This window comes from Oncorhynchus gorbuscha, linkage group LG14 (genome assembly GCF_021184085.1).
Source record: "Oncorhynchus gorbuscha isolate QuinsamMale2020 ecotype Even-year linkage group LG14, OgorEven_v1.0, whole genome shotgun sequence".
NCBI classification, from domain to species: Eukaryota; Metazoa; Chordata; class Actinopteri; order Salmoniformes; family Salmonidae; genus Oncorhynchus; species Oncorhynchus gorbuscha.
The window spans coordinates 22,058,771-22,076,499 of record NC_060186.1 but is presented as its reverse complement, the minus strand read 5'-3'; the positions used below and the strand labels follow the sequence as shown (position 1 = coordinate 22,076,499).

Below are 17,729 nucleotides of genomic sequence, written 5' to 3'. Positions count from 1 at the left end.
GGAAAAGCAGACTAGGATAAGGATTGATTGAATATGTCCGTAAACACACTAGCCAGCTGATCTGCTCATGCTCTGAGGACACGGCTGGGGATGCCGTCTGGGCCTGCAGCCCTGCGAGGGTTAACACGTTTAAATGTTTTACTCACATCGGCTGCAGTGAAGGAGAGCCCGCAGGTTTTGGTAGCGGGCCGTGTCAGTGGCACTGTATTGTCCTCAAAGCGAGCAGAAAAGTAATTTAGTCTGTAAAAAAATATATAAAAAAATAAAAAATCTGACCTTTTTTACAGAATAAATAACTTTTTTGCTCGCTTTGAGGGAGAGAGAGAGACAGAGAGAGAGAGACAGACGGAGAGAGAGAGACAGAGAGAGAGAGACAGACAGACAGAGAGAGAGCGAGAGAGAGAGAGAGAGAGAGAGACGTCTGCTTCCAACTCACACTCTCAAACACATAGATCCCCCTGAATGCAGCTCACTTTCCTGATCCCAATCAGCCAAATTCTGATCACCTGTTCACACACCTGTATGTCATCATCACACACTATTTAGTTCAGTTCTTTGCTCCTCATCTTTGTGAGGTATTGTTTGTTTTTTTGACACACTTCTCTTCAAAGCTGTTTTTCCCATCATTTACTCCTCACGTGTATGAAAGGTTTTGCCTGCCTTACGAATGACACCTTTTGCCTATTCCGTGCCTGTACCTTAGCTTCGAATTACCTGTCATTCACCTATTGCCTGATTTCCTGGGTCGACGTTACTAGCCTTTTCCCTGCCTGTACTGTTGCCGCTTGGTCCCCCTGTGTATGACCTGCTGCCTGCCCCTGGACTCAGCTACCTGCCTCCTCCTGTGGTCCTTTATTTTAAACACCTGCTGTACCCTGCGTTTGAAACCAGCTCTCTGTCTCCCTCGTGTTCATGAGAGAGAGAGAGAGAGAGAGAGAGAGAGAGAGAGAAGAGAACTTGACCCTAGCATGACAGCTATACAGCCAGTTAGCGGGAAGAGAGAGGGAGAGAGGGGGATGGAGAGAGTAAGAAGAGGGATATGCAACGCTGTGTGTAAGTGAGAGAGCAGACAAATCATGAGAAAACAAAAAGATAATTACTTCAACAAGCCTTTGTACACTTTGTAGGACAGATATCAAAAGACATCTTTACGTCTTCAATCAGTCGCTCATATGAAGAAAATAAGGTACATTGGCAACCCTGCAGAACTAAAGTCTCCCAATGTTCTGACCTTCATCTCCGGTCTACTATTCCCTCTCTGTGCTCTGTCCCCATATTGACAGTATTACACAGCCTCAAACTGTGGATGAGCCACCGGATGGCTGGACAGGGGATACTGATGAGACTGAATGGACGCTTCATTTGCTGCTGCCGCTCGCAGGAAATACCCCCCCCCCCCCGTACCTCTGTCTGCCTGTGTGTGTATCCGTGTATGTGCGTGAGTGGCCGACCGCCGCCGCCCACTCACAACGTTAGAAGAGCAATCAATACCTGGAGATAAGTTCAATAAGCCGTAAATCTCAGACAGCTGTTTCGGGGAGACTTAAGGCATCGCTCTCTCTCTGCCGCTTGCCTGCCGGGCCACCACACACTGAACACTTCCTCAGCCCGGGTGACCAGAAGCTATCAGATAGCCATTGGAGGATTAATAGAATGTTAAGCCATGCGGTGTCGGCTGTGATTGTAAATGCATCCTTTTAATTCACTCTAAATGCATTTTAACATGCTGGCATTAGACTAACTGACATCACCAGATGTATGGACCTGCAGATCTCGCTCCTCTGCCACAGTCACACCGTAATGAAATCAGCAAGTCCATTAGGCCTTTGTGATAAATGCGACATTACCTCATCGGCATATGAGAGTTGTGTCGTGTGTGTGTGTGTGTGTGTGTGTGTGTGTGTGTGTGTGTGTGTGTGTGTGTGTGTGTGTGTGTGTGTGTGTGTGTGTGTGTGTGTGTGTGTGTGTGTGTGTGTGTGTGTGTGTGTGTGTGTGTGTGTGTGTGTGTGTGTGTGTGTGTGTGTGTGCTAAAGTCAGTAAACAGAGGAGGTATATCTGCTATGGCAGCTGGTCTCTCAGGCCTCCTGGATACGCACTGCTGCCTTCTCTCTTTCATTATGCACACTAACAATAGTGCTCTAGGAAACCCTTCTATCTCCCCCTCTCCCTTTGCCCATCTCTCTCTCTCTCTCTCTCTCTCTCTCTCTCTCTCTCTCTCTCTCTCTCTCTCTCTCTCTCTCTCTCTCTCTCTCTCTCTCTCTCTCTCTCCCTTGCTCTGCTCTGTTCTGGGGAAGATAATCAAAAGACTTCCTCTTGAGAAGAAAGAGAGGAAGAGGAGAAGTCAACAGGAACGGGAGGCTTTTGTGAAGTTCAGACTGAGGGCCACTTAGTTTGGAGCTCCTCCAAAAAAGCTGCGGTGTTTCGTAACTCTGTGATTAAATATCTTCCCTTGGCCTAATGATAGTAGGGCTTAGAGAAGCAGTGCAATGGGTTGGATGGTTTTGAAACTTGCCCGAGGCAGGCAAGAACTGCGAATGACCAACTAGGACAATAAAAAAAGACAGGCAAGTGATCAAATCTCAGACCAACTGGCAAATGTAAAGTACCTAAAGCATTCAGAGATCTTGAGGCCAAAACATCTTCGGTTGACATGTGGACTCTTGACGTTGAGTTTAGAGAACCCACCAAAACCACCATTACTCACCCGCCCACTTCTAAACTAAAACGGCACATGACCAATGGCTACACAGTCTCTGTGCTCCCTTCCACTGTGAAACACAACAAAAAGGCTGGCTCTGGCTCCTGCTTTCACGTCCTGATAAACTATATGCCACAGGTTTCTGGTAGTTTAATAATCATTATAATCAGCAGCCGTGTTGAGCCAAGAAGCACTTATCTCATTATAAACCCGGTAGATATTATCCCTCACCATATTAACTGCACGGATCGGCTACCAACATGATGCCTGCGGGGTGGATGGAGAGTTAGGGCACAGCGAAGAAAGGCTTCTGTATGCCAGAAGCATGTATGTAATGGATCGTAATCAAGTGTATTATTAGGCATATGTCTTATAGGAGAGAAGGGGGGGGGGGGGTTAAGAAGAGAGCCACACGAAGACAAGAGAAAGATGGGAAGAGAGCCACACGAAGACAAGAGAAAATGGGAAGAGAGCCACACGAAGACAAGAGAAAGATGGGAAGAGAGCCACACGAAGACAAGAGAAAGATGGGAAGAGAGCCACACGAAGACAAGAGAAAGATAGGAGGAGAGCCACACGAAGACAAGAGAAAGATGGAAAGAGAGCCACACGAAGACAAGAGAAAGATAGGAAGAGAGCCACACAAAGACAAGAGAAAGATGGGAAGAGAGCCACACGAAGACAAGAGAAAGATGGGAAGAGAGCCACACGAAGACAAGAGAAAGATGGGAAGAGAGCCACACGAAGACAAGAGAAAGATAGGAGGAGAGCCACACGAAGACAAGAGAAAGATGGGAAGAGAGCCACACGAAGACAAGAGAAAGATAGGAGGAGAGCCACACAAAGACAAGAGAAAGATGGGAAGAGAGCCACACGAAGACAAGAGAAAGATAAGAAGAGAGCCACACAAGAGAAAGATAGGAAGAAGACAAGAGAAAGATAGGAAGAGAGCCACACGAAGACAAGAGAAAGATAGGAGGAGAGCCACACAAAGACAAGAGAAAGATGGGAAGAGAGCCACACGAAGACAAGAGAAAGATAAGAAGAGAGCCACACGAAGACAAGAGAAAGATAGGAAGAGAGCCACACGAAGACAAGAGAAAGATAGGAAGAGAGCCACACGAAGACAAGAGAAAGATAGGAAAGACAAGAGACAAAGAAAGATGGGAAGAGAGCCACACGAAGACAAGAGAAAGATAGGAAGAGAGCCACACGAAGACAAGAGAAAGATAGGAAGAGAGCCACACGAAGACAAGAGAAAGATAGGAAGAGAGCCACACGAAGACAAGAGAAAGATGGGAAGAGAGCCACACGAAGACAAGAGAAAGATGGGAAGAGAGCCACATGAAGACAAGAGAAAGATAGAAAGATGGGAAGAGAGCCACACGAAGACAAGAGAAAGATGGGAAAGAACGAAGACAAGAGAAAGATGAAGGAGGACAAGAGAAAAGGGAGGATCAATGAAGACAAGAGAAAGTACATGTTGGAGAATGAGGAGGAGGAGGAGGGAGTTGAGTTATTATTATCACAGAGAGTTTCCTCATCTGCCAGGTAGAGCCTCCCCTGAGGTAACCGGTTAGTGTGGGATAGAGGGATGGAGGGAAAATGGAGACGAAGATGTGTCCTCATTACTGCATGTGTGTATTTGTGTGTGTGCATACCTGCGTGCGTGTGCCTACGCGCATTCTTCTGTGCGTATATGCATGTGTGTGTGTGTGTTGTCTCCCCCATTAGCAGTACAGATGTATGGCCCACACTGCTGGGTGCTGGCAGCCACTCTCTCTCATCTCCTCCTCTCAGCTCCTTCTTCCATGTTATGTTTAATTCATCTGGGTTGCAGGGTGATTTCTGCATCAGGCCTATCAAAACACTCTCTCTGTTTCTGTCACGATAGGGAGTGGGGAGAGTTTTGAACCCTCGTTCAGCCGGTCCCTCTCTCCTGTATTCTCCTCATCAGAGATTTTACCCATGCTAAAACACGTTCTCTCTCTCTCTCTCTCCGGGGATCCACAGGGAAGAGCTGTTGGCAGGGTATGCAGTGATTATCTCAGATTAGGAGGATGTTGCCTGTAGACACTGATCTTAGGTCTTTCTCCCCCTTAATGGTTTAGGTTAGGATTAGGAAAGAGTAAGCTGATCCTAGACCTGTGCCTTGTAACTGTATCTTCAGGGGTTTGCCTCCCTGCCTTTTAGTAGGAGTACAACTTACCTAGAATCCGTTCTCTCTACCCACAAACTGCACAGCAGAAAGACAACCTCACCTCAAACCAAACATAAGCCCGAGTGTCTGACTGGAGAAGATCAGGTTCAAACAACAGTCTTCCATCTGAAAAACCGTACTCTCTACTTCAGCTCTTGGTCTCATCTCACCATCGCCCACCACTAGCTGAAGACCTGTGTGTCGGTTAAAGGGGCCTCTGACCCCATTCTCCTTTGGGGGTTGTGTCTGGTCATGTGAGATGTTCTATAAAGACCAATGAGGGCGACACACACAGGTCGATGAAAGGACTTTGGTGTGTTGTTTTGCTCGTCCAGTTCAATGGTTGTTGCGGCAACCCACTGAAGGGTGAGTTTGCGGTTTGTCGTGTGTGTGTGTGTGTGTGTGTGTGTGTGTGTGTGTGTGTGTGTGTGTGTGTGTGTGTGTGTGTGTGTGTGTGTGTGTGTGTGTGTGTGTGTGTGTGTGTGTGTGTGTGTGTGTGTGTGTGTGTGTGTGTGTGTTGTGGTAAAGAAGGGTAAATGTTGTTGCTTACACTGACACAGTGAAGGTCATGGTTAACGATGCAGAATCGTGTGAAATTTAAATGTCGATATCTCCATGGTACTACTTTCAGAAATGGCTCAGGGACCATGCTCCACTGACTTGTACTGCTGGGCTCGAATTGCCCTTATACGGGACATACTGAACAATTATATGAGTCAGCTTGCTTGTATCCAGTAATCGTCATCAGAGTAGCTAATATGGTTTGGGACAGGCTCTTTCCGGAGATGACGTTTATGTGTGTCAGTGCGTGTCTGTGCATGTGTGTGTGCGTCCGTTTGTGTATGTGTGAGTGTGTAACTTGCATCAGTCGCGTCTGCATAATCGGCCTCGTTGGTTGGACAGGGAACAGTGAGAAATATTGGGCCGTATATTGACACCAATTTGCCGGGCAGAAATCCTTTCCTGAGGATGTGCCATGATTCATTGCCGCACGGATGAGATGGAGTCCTCTCCCATTTGCAATGCATGTTCCCCCGCTGTTGTGCAAAGCGAGGGATGAACAGAGGGGAGAAGAGGAAGAGAAGTTGTTCCCACTCACTGATAGTGTGATGGCATTCGTGTTCTGCTTCTCTACCAGCATCACGTGTGTGTGTGTGTGTGTGTGTGTGTGTGTGTGTGTGTGTGTGTGTGTGTGTGTGTGTGTGTGTGTGTGTGTGTGTGTGTGTGTGTGTGTGTGTGTGTGTGTGTGTGTGTGTGTGTGTGTGTGTGTGTGGGGGTGGGTCAGGGATTTATAGGGAGCTGTGTTGCACTGCTAGCCTTAACAAATTGTAGCCCGGGTGGCAGTATTGTAACAACCAGTCTGGACACTTCTCTCTCTGTTCCAATGATGCGAGGCAGGAGGAGACAGACAAACAGACAGGAGCAAGTGGCCAACGCCGGCGTCTTTGAGATGTGGCGGGCGGGGCTGTGTGGAGGCAGGTTAAAGATAGTTGTTTACCCAGAGTCCTCTGGAAATCTTCTCATTCATTACCACTGGAATATATATATATATATATGTATATATATATATATATAGAGTGAGAGAGAGAGAGAAAGGTTTCCTAGAGCACTATTGTTAGTGTGCATATTGAAAGAGAGAAGGCATCAGTGCGTATCCAGGAGGCCTGAGAGACCAGCTGCCGTAGCAGATAGAGAGGAGTTTACTTCTCTGTTTCATTACATTATCTCTGTCTTTCACTTTTTCTCTCTTTCTCTCTCTCGGTAGATCTCTCAGCTTTGCCTTTCTCTCTTATTCTCCCAGTATCTATCTCCCAGCTACTCTCCCTTTCGTTCCGTCAGATATGGTAGATTGTTGCCATGACGTACAGCTTTCTGTAGGAATGTCAGTAATGCACAACTCTTTTAAGATTTATATTTGTAATTACATTACTACTTTGATGGGCCAGATTCTCCACCCGCGCTGCTGCCACGCTGAAATATTGGATTTCAAAGATTCATAAGAGGAGAGAGAACCAGAGATAGAAAGAGAGAGAGAGAGAGAGAGAGGGAGGGAGGGAGAGGAAGAGAGAGAGAGAACGGATGAGGAGGCTGTGAGTTTAGCATAATCGGTGGAGAGAAAAGCCCATCTGTGAAATACTTTGCGCCTGGGGTGGTTGAGGCTGTTCACACACACACACACACACACACTTTTTGCATAATTCATATGTGTGACAGCTGAGCCCGGCTCGTTAGGGTGACAGGTATACACGAGGCTATTGAATGAACTTCTGAAAAAGATTCCCACTCTGTAAGAAACAGACCTTGTACCATAGTTGTATATATATAAGGTGTATAGGTGTATATATATATACACACCATAGTTGTATATATAAGTTAGTCCAAAAATATTTTGTGTTGGACCAAATCATGTATTGGTGTGAAAAATGCAGAACAACAAAGATATTGTACAATCTTACAGTATGGTAAATTAGCTGTCTGTGTGATGAGCGACGTACAGTGTGTCTTCTTGTTAATCCTTTCCCACCATCTCTGTCTTCCAGGAAGTGCCGGTACTCCAGTGGTGTTCAATGAGAACGGCGACGCCCCCGGACGGTACGATATTTTCCAGTACCAGAGCACCAACCGCTCTACCAGAGAGTACAAGGTCATAGGCACCTGGACCAACAAACTGCACCTAAATGTGAGACTAACATAATAGCAATATCTATCTTTTGTGATCTAGCGTTGTCATATTCAAAGGTATTCATTCGTATAGAGCCTGGTCCCGGCTCTGTTTGTCCCTTCATGTCAACATGTTTGGCATGACATTGAACAACGACTTGACATAATAGCACAAACAGCTCGGAAATTGCACACATTTTATAGATATCAGCATTCATTCAAGGTCGAGTCTTGAAATTTCAGATTTCTATTCATTCGTTTATCATCCAGAACTTGTTTTCGTGTCATGTTTAGGTCCCATCTCTTCCCAGTGTTTTTTTGGCCTACATTCTTACAGTACTTCTGAGTAGTTTGTGTTCCTGCACGCATACAGTTACTGCTCAGTGCTTGACTTTCAGTGAGCACCTACTTGTTATTCAGCTGTTACTGATTGGAATACATACACACACGCGCACACACGAACATACACACAAACACACAAATACACACATACACATACGCACACACTTTCTGCATCATTAATATATGTGACCTGAGCCGGCTCGTTAGGGTGAAGAGATAGAGAGAGCGGGAAGGGAGGAGAGGGAGGGATAGAGCTAGGAAGTGTGCGAGCAGGAAGGTCCTCTCTCCATCAGCATGAGTTTCTGTAGGAGTCAGAGAGCACATCGATAACACCTGAACACTGGAGGGGAGGGGACAGACAGACAGACAGGCAGGCAGGCAGGCAGGCAGGCAGGCAGGCAGGCAGGCAGGCAGGCAGGCAGGCAGGCAGGCAGGCAGGCAGACAGGCAGACAGACAGACAGACAGACAGACAGACAGCAGGCAGGCAGGCAGGCAGGCAGGCAGGCAGGCAGGCAGGCAGGCAGGCAGGCAGGCAGACAGACAGACAGACAGACAGACAGACAGACAGACAGACAGACAGACAGACAGACAGACAGACAGACAGACAGACAGACAGACAGACACCATCTGCTCTGGTCGTACGTGCAGCGATCAGTCAGGCAGCACACATGCTGTGCACCTACACCTAACAATGCTCAAGACCTATCTGACTCCCCTTACTTACTGCTTACCTGCACGTATCATTCACAACGGTATAAGCGGATCAGTTCGGACTGTAGAAGCTAAATTGGCTGGACTCTGAAGACTTGGAGACTGCAGAATTGGCTGGGAGGAAAATGGAAGTTAGGCTGAAATGCTGAACATTTGTTATGCAGGTGAATGAGGACCCAAAAGCGACTTAGCGAAAACAGAGTCTTTATTCCAGTAAATGGCAAAAGTAATAATCCTGGAAAACTCAAGAAGAAAACAAAACAGGAAAAAACTTAAATCCACTCGTAGTAACGAGGACAGACTGGAGACTCGACCATTGACTGCAGGTTGCTTCGGGAAGGCACCGACCGTAGCAGACTAAGACACCTGCTCACACGCAGCATCTGAAGGAGACAAGACACGACAGGGCGAGACAAGGACACAGCACAGCGAACATCATACAAGGATCCAACAAGGACAGAAGCGGAAAACAAGGGGAGAAATAGGGACTCTAATCAGAGGGCAAAATAGGGGACAGGTGTGAAAAGACTAAATGAGTGAGTTAGGAGAATGAGGAACAGCTGGGAGCAGGAACGGAACGATAGAGAGAAGAGAGAGAGGGAGGGGGAGAGAGAGGGATAGAAAAAGGGAACGAACCTAATAAGACCAGCAGGGGGAAACGAACAGAAGGGAAAGCACAAGGACAAGACAATATATGACAAAACATGACAACATTGTCTATTGAACTTCTCTTTTCTTCCAGGGCTGAATTTCTCTTGCGAGTTCACTTTGTTCTTCGATCTGTGTACCTTGGCTGGACTGGGAGGTAGCAACAGACTACTATTCTCTCTCGGCCGGCTGCTGAGAACTAGAGCCAGAATATCCCCATTCCATAAACATTTTGTTTCCCCTTAACAGTGTTTTCAATTCAAGGTATCCAAAGAATTGAAGAAGGATTCACCGAAGTGCCGGAAGTGACTTTCTTCTGGTGGTTAAATCTCTTCCCTTAGGATCAGTTGTGCCATTGGACATGCTTTCCTTCATAACATGCTTAAAATGCTTTATGGGATACCTTTAATGAGACCTAAAGTATTTTTTCATCAGGTAACAATGATCAATTATACCCCAGAAAGTTCACGGCCAGGCTAAATGTGTTTTTGAGCGTTCATAATGCAAGCATGGCCGAATATCACTTTACCACAAACGAACAGGAAGACATTATAGCACTAAAGGGAAATAAAAACACAAATCTAAAACAACGTATACAGACAGGTTTCCTCTGCTCTCAGCAGAATCCCCAGCCAGCCAGTTTCCTCTAGTTCTGCTGGATCAGTGCTTTGTGTGCCTGTTCAGAGATAGAGAGAGGAGCTCCGTTCCCATCACCCTGGGCTGTGTTATAAACAGTTTATTAATACACACAAACTGCATCAGACTGATGCAGATGGCCAATTTGTGCCATCTCTGATTAAACCAGTTTAATTTCTTCAAGATTTATGCCTAGCAGGCAGCACAAGGGAAATGATAAGAAGTTCTTCTTTGGCTAATTACTTTGTGAGTTGCCCTTTGGGAAATGTTTATGCAGGTACAAACAGTTTAACAATGGTAGGCTTTGAAGAAAGCTGTTACACAGTCAGAACTATTCCAGTCAGAACGTTCGTTAGCCAGAAACAGTTTAGAATCACAACCCTTCTAGAACCAAAACCATAATTGAGTCCCAACCTATCTGTCCTCTGATTGGTCTCTCCTCTCTCCTGTGACCTTATGACCCCAGGTAGAGGCCATGCAGTGGCGGGCAGGCGACCCGTCCCTCCCGGCGTCTGTGTGCAGCGTGCCCTGCCGGATGGGTGAAAGGAAGAAGATTGTGAAGGGTGTGCCGTGCTGCTGGCACTGCGAGCGCTGCGAGGGCTATCACTTCCAGGCCAGCGAGTTCAGCTGTGAACTGTGTCCTTACGAACAGCGTCCTGACGCCAACCGAACGGGCTGCCAGAACATCCCCATCATCAAGCTGGAGTGGCACTCGCCCTGGGCCGTCATTCCTGTCTTTATCTCAATGCTAGGCATCATCGCCACCACCTTCGTTATCGTGACCTTCGTCCGCTACAATGAAACGCCAATCGTCAGGGCTTCCGGCCGTGAGATGAGCTACGTGCTGTTGACGGGCATTTTCCTGTGTTATGCAATCACCTTCCTGATGATCGCCGCGCCCGACGTGGGCGTGTGTTCGTTCCGGAGGATCTTTCTGGGTCTGGGGATGTGCTTCAGCTACGCGGCTCTCCTCACCAAGACCAACCGTATCCACCGCATCTTTGAGCAGGGGAAGAAGTCGGTCAGCGCCCCCCGGTTCATCTCCCCGGCCTCCCAGCTGGTCATCACCTTCTCCCTGATCTCGGTGCAGCTCCTGGGGGTGTTTGTATGGTTCGCTGTGGACCCGCCACACACCTTCGTCGACTACGGCGAGCAGCGGACCCAGGACCCGGCGGCGGCTCGCGGCGTGCTGAAGTGCGACATCTCCGACCTGTCCCTGATCTGCTCCTTGGGCTACTCCATTCTACTGATGGTCACATGCACTGTTTACGCCATCAAGACCAGGGGAGTGCCGGAGACCTTCAACGAGGCCAAGCCAATCGGATTTACCATGTACACTACCTGCATAATCTGGCTGGCGTTCATCCCCATCTTCTTCGGGACGGCACAGTCGGCGGAGAGGGTGAGTTGAACAGATTTTATATCACACAAACACGCAAAAAAGTGGAGCCTGTGTGTTTCTAATGATTGGATGGTTTTGGATGAATGGTCTCTTTCCCATCAGTCAGCTAGTGATTCAGAATGGAGCTGTCGTAATAGCTTAAGTCTAAAGCCCCCACCTTCCCATGTGAATAAGATTGGATTTTCTATCTGAGGGACGAGAGCCAAGTCTTTGCAAGCTTTAATAAGAGGATCATATACAGGGTGTACTCCCTCTCTCTCTCTGGATCACTCTTTGTGTCAGTGTGGGTGTGTCAGGCCTGAACTTCAGAACATATTGCCTTACCTCTTGCCTCGGCTCTAGGCGGTAGATTGGCAAGGTATACACAGCCGAGCAGGGCTCTGGGAAGCTTGAGAAAACAAAAGGTAGTTCCTCTGCATAACCTCTGACCTGCTGTGTGCTGGAGGTCAGGTTTGAGCTAGCTGCACTTGGAGAATGGCACTTCCAGGTCATTTGAAAAGGTTTTCTGCACAGTGGAATTTCATTGAATGTTCCACTGCTGTTTGGCAGATGGTATATTTCAAATGCAACACCCCCACAATCTTAGACACCGAGGGAACATTGCTGGGACACTGTACAACAATAAATACCCACAGGAGAGGAAAAGAGAGGGAGAGGAGAAGAAGGTCCTCATTAAAGCTCATCACCGAGTCACACCATCACCCATTTACTTTACTCTGTTGCCATGCGGCTGACACACACTTGTACGATGCCCCAATTAGCCTATAAACAATTGTTGTGTCGAGGTGAGCGTTCAGCTCCACAATGACTCTAGTTGGCAAACTATGTTTGCACTGATGTTACTGGTAAAAACACACACAGCCAGCACAAACAGCAACAGCATTCTCAGTAATGGTGTTACTGGTAAAAACACACACAACCAGCACAAACAGCAACGGCATTCTCAGTAATGGTATTACTGGTAAAAACACACACAGCCAGCACGAACAGCAACAGCATTCTCAGTAACATTTCCAGAAACATTTGACTTGCTATGATGGTGATATGGTGTTTATCTACCTTAGTTGAATGCACTGACTGTAAATAGTAAGTCACACGGGTAAGAGTGTCTGCGAAATTACCAAATGTAAATGTGAAAATGAACGTACCAAAATGATTTGCAAAGCACACTGGGTATTAATTATTGGCTTTATTTTGGGGTGGAGCTCATTAGAATAATACTCAGCATGCTTTGCAATTGATCATTTTTAGATTACATTTATATCAGGCTTCTGATACCAATACAAGGTGAAAGGGGCCATAAAATGGCGAACAGCTAAAGAAAAAATAACATAGAAAAGTATTTTGAAAATACTTTAGCCCAGTGTAACACAAAATGACTGAATACTTAGAAGTAGTCGAAATACATATTTCAAATACATGTAACAGGAATACTGTCCATCTCTGCACACACACACACACACGCACGCACGCACGCGCGTGCTGCATAAGTAATTTTTTTGTGTGGATGTGGCCCTGGGAAGAATAAGAGCTAAACAGAGCTGTGAATCTGATCATCACTTCCATGTCATTGTGGGATGTGATGACTGCGGAAAGCTGGTTAACATTTGAATCAAATGAGGGAACTGATTTGTGGGTTTTGACGCGTAGAAATGTCGGGCAATATAAGAGAGCATGAGAACAAATTGGGTTTTGATTTTGCAAGGAGTGAACATGTAGATGCTGCTTGTCAAAATGAGGAGACTGATTCAGATGGTGATAATCGAAGTCTGTCGTTTTGATACCGGCTGAGCAAAATGAACATACACACACACACACACACAAACATGCACCCAGGCCAGACTCGGATCACTATGTCCTCAGGGGTATTTCTATTCTGATGCTCAGATTGACCGTATTGATGTTCTCCAAACACAACCTCTTTTCTCAGTAATCATTGCCTGATTCAATATTCCTCATGCGTGTGTGTGTACGTGTATGTGTGCGTGCGTACGTGTGCGTGCGTACGTGTGTGTGTGTGTGTGTGTGTGTGTGTGTGTGTGTGTGTGTGTGTGTGTGTGTGTGTGTGTGTGTGTGTGTGTGTGTGTGTGTGTGTGTGTGTGTGTGTGTGTGTGCGTGTGCGTGTGCGTGTGCATGCGTGTACTGCATCTGCGCATGTGCACCCATGTTATATGCACTTTACACTCATTGGGATTCAAAGGGGACTTACAATATTGATTGTAAATATCAAACTGCTTTATTGTTGTGGCTGGGGAGGCCTGGGATGCTTCCCAAATGGCACCCTATTCCCTATATACAGCACTATAAAGGCCTGGTCAAATGTAGTGCACTTTATAGAGAAAAGGCTGCCATTTGCGAAAGGTCCGGAGACGGCTGTATGTATCAGGGGCCAGAATCAATGAAGGCAGAAGGTGGTCTCTTTATATAATGACGCTGTATGTACAGTGTCTATGACCAGATCAAAGGAGCTGCCTACCAACCACACTCATAACATCGACATCCTGGTTGTGTCCCGGCACCGTGTTCCCTATCTAGTGTACTACTTTTGATCAGGGCCCATAGTAGTGCTCTATGAAGGGAAATGGTGCCATTTGGGACTCAACCCCTTCCTGTTAGTGGATTGGCCGGAATTGAAATCAACAGTTTTGACAGGTAATCACTTGAATATCATAAATATGTACATAAACAGTAGGCCTATGGTGCACGCTGATTGAATTCAGCCTGTTTCCCTACAACATAGACACTTGTGTAGCATAGGATTTGAACTTAATTAGATGTTGAGGCTACAGCACTTAGACTAAATTGAATCAACCTTAAATCTTCAGTGTTCACCTTCTAGGTGTACCCGTGGGGATGTTGGAGTGTAATGCAGTTGATGTTTTGTAACAGCAACACTATTCTACATAATTGTAAATGATAGTGCTTTGAACGCAGCTCACATGACGCTCACTGCATGGTGCCTGAGGCGGAGAGGGGAAAGTGGCGGATGGAGGTAAAGCTTTGTCAGTAATGATGTAGTACCATTGGGATAGAGAGGGAAGAGGAAGAGAGGGTGGGGAGAGAGAGAGAGCGGCTGTAGTCAGGGTCAGACACAGACCGAAGGCAAGAGAGGAGGATATTCTAACACAACGTCTCTTGATGCCCTTCCCCGACCAGGCTCTAATAGCCCCAGTGAGACAAGGCTAGCCCCGGCAGAAACCCCCTCAGGACGTTATTATCGGTGGCTCTGCATGAGTACGGCGGCTGGTGGCCGTTACTCATCGTCCAGCCGAAGGATTTAACGGCCAGGGCCCGCTGTAGACGCAGTGGCGCGCCCAGGTCATTACCGCGTTGAGTATGCAAACATTAAACTGGCCTAATCTGCTTGGACCAATGGACTCTGTACCACACACCACTGAGGTGACTCCACAGGGTAGGGAGTAGAGATGGAGGAAGGCACAGAGAGGGAAAGAGCGGAGTAGAGGAAAGGAAGGGAGGGAAGGAGAAAAAAACAGAGACATAATGAGAGGGAGTAGTGAAAGAAGCTCTGAATCAGAGCTATAGATAATTCAGAGATGGATGAAGGGAGGGAAGGAGAAAGGAGAGGAGGGGAGATAGTCATTCTATCCCTCATTCTCTCTCTATCTCAGAGAGCGGTAGAGAGAACAGGGACTCAGGAAGGGAGGAAAGGCTAATCCTTCAGAGGAGGAGTGGTAGAGATAAAGAGCAGAGTGATTCAGAGAGAGAGAGAGAGAGACTGTGTGAGTGTAATATTTACTTTTTTTCACTTTTGTTTATCCGTTTCACTTGCATTGGCAATGTAAACATATATGTCCCATGCCAATAAAGCCCCTTGAATTGAATTGAGAGCGATGGAGAGAGAGTGACAGAGAAAGAGAGAGAAGAGAAAGAGACAGAGAGGAGGCTGAGAGAGAGAGACTGAGCACCCCAATCCACAAACGTGGAGACAAATTTGACCCCAGTAACTACCGTGGGAACCTTGGGAAAATCCTCTGCATTATCATTAACAGCAGACTCATAACATTTCCTCAGTTAAAACAATGTACTGAGCTAATGTCAAATTGGCTTTTTACCAAATAACCATACGACAGACCACGTATTCACCCTGCACACCCTAATTGACAAACAAACCCAAACAAATTCAAAGTCTTCGCATGCTTTGTTGATTTCAAAAAGCTTTCAACTCAATTTGGCATGAGGGTCTGCTATACAAATTGATGGAAAGTGGTGTTGAGGGAAAACATACAACATTATAAAATCCATGTACACAAACAGTTAAAATTGGCAAAGACACACACATTTCTTTCCACAGGGCCGTGGCGTCAGACAGGGATGCAGCTTAAGCCCCAACCTCTTTAACATATATCAACGAAATGGCTAAGGTACTAGAACAGTCTGCAGGACCCGGCCTCAGCCTACTAGAAGTTGAAATCTACTGTTTGCTGATGATATGGTGCTTCTGTCCCCAACCAAGGATGGCCTACAGCAGCACCTAGGTCTTCTGCACAGATTCTGCCAGATCTGGGCCCTGACAGTAAATCTCAGTAAGAACAAAATAATGATGTTCCAAAACAGATCCAATTGCCAGGACCACAAATACAAATTCCATCTAGACACCGTTGCCCTAGATCGCACAAAACACTACATACCTCAGCCTAAACATCAGTGCCACAGGTAACTTCCACAAAGCTGTGAACGAAGGGCCTTCTATACCATCAACAGGAACATAAAATTCGACATACCAATTAGGATCTGGATAAAAATACTTGAATCAGTTATAGAACCCATTGCCCTTTATGGTTGTGAGGTCTGGGGTCCGCTCACCAACCAACAATTCACAAAATGGGACAAACACCAAATTGAGACTCTGCCAGCACAGTTCTGCAAAAATATCCTCTGTGTACATCGTAAAACAAACGCCAAATAATGCATGCAGAGTAAAATTAGGCCGATACCCACTAATTATCAGTCCAGAAAAGAGACGTTAAATTCTACAACCACCTTAACCTTCCATGACAAAGCCATCAACTACAGAGAGATGAACCTGAAGAGTCCCCTAAGCAAGCTGGTTCTGGGGCTCTGTTCACAAACACAAACAGACCCCACAGAGCCCCAGGATAAGCAACACAATTAGACCGAACCAAATCATGAGAAAACATAAAGATTATTACTTGACACATTCGATAGAATTAACAAAAAAACTGAGCAAACTAGAATGCTATTTTGCCCTTAACAGAGAGTACACAGCGACTGACCAGCATTTCGAAATTCTCTGTATCATTTGATCACATGTACAGAAACACATTGAAAAAAGCGCCATTCATTTTCCAAACGGAATATATTGTGCACTGTAATTGAACAATCCTGATGGGATTTGGAACATTCTTGGCAAACTTCAGTAGAAGGAGAGAACTGGAATGATTCAGCTAACATCACAACTCTGTTGTTGGGGTACTCTAGTTGTACTGTATATTGCACTATTGTAGGTATCCATCCAGACACAACCAAGCACAAACACACACTGGGCTTGGCCATATCGGCCTAGTTTTGTTTGACGTAGATATCATGATGTCAGCCAATTTCAAACAGCATTTTGAAAATCCCTGTATTGTTTGGTCACATGTACGGAAACACATTGAAAAAAAGCGCCATTCATTTTCTAAACGGAATATTTTGTGGACTGTAGTTGAACAATCCTGATGGGATTTGGAACAGTCTTGGCAAACTTCAGTAGAAGGAGACGGTGTCAGATCCCACCATCAAACACAGAGATGCAGCAGACTCCACCATGGGAGACCCCCCCCTATACACACACACACACCCTCGGAAAAAGAAAAACGTACAAACGCATAAACGACACGCATTCGTCTTGGGAGAACGAAACCCCAACTCTTTTAAAGCAGCGACGGGGAGCATTCATTTTTACATTGCCTTCACTGAACGACTATGACAACAGACAAAAATAAACATCAAAATGTGAACCGAATGTTCCCCTAGAACGGTTGTTATTGTTCTTCTCACTCACTCTGCAGACAAGACATATTGGAAATGTCAAGCGCATTACAGAGGCTGTCTGCATGACTGGGACGTTACAGGAGTCAATGTGTGTGTGTGTGTGTGTGTGTGTGTGTGTGTGTGTGTGTGTGTGTGTGTGTGTGTGTGTGTGTGTGTGTGTGTGTGTGTGTGTGTGTCAAATCATAGGACATGGCTGATCAGCAACAACACAGTACAGCACGCTGCCTGCTGGCTCCTCATACCTGTAAGATACTGTACTGTACGGGAGGATTTAGTGACCTAGCACTTATCGGACTCGCCTGCCTTAGTTTTAGGGCTCTGGGGAGGTCTGCGAGAGTGTGTGGAAGGTGTACGGTGATGTGTGAGGTGATCGGGTTGAGTATGTGAGAGTATGGGGATTTCATGGGGATAGTGT

The 17,729-nt window shown here is 46.3% G+C and overlaps 1 protein-coding gene across 2 annotated transcripts in view; it reads left to right on the top strand.

Annotated features, from left to right (window-relative positions):
* The window catches only part of LOC123994629 (metabotropic glutamate receptor 8-like), a 1,038,970-nt gene that overhangs the window by 317,880 nt on the left and 703,361 nt on the right, over positions 1 to 17,729 (top strand). For both annotated transcript variants that reach the window (XM_046297463.1, XM_046297464.1), the window contains exons 8-9: positions 7,439 to 7,578; positions 10,364 to 11,299. In XM_046297463.1, coding sequence (XP_046153419.1) covers positions 7,439 to 7,578; positions 10,364 to 11,299 — 1,076 coding nt within the window. The remainder of the gene's footprint in view (positions 1 to 7,438; positions 7,579 to 10,363; positions 11,300 to 17,729) is intronic.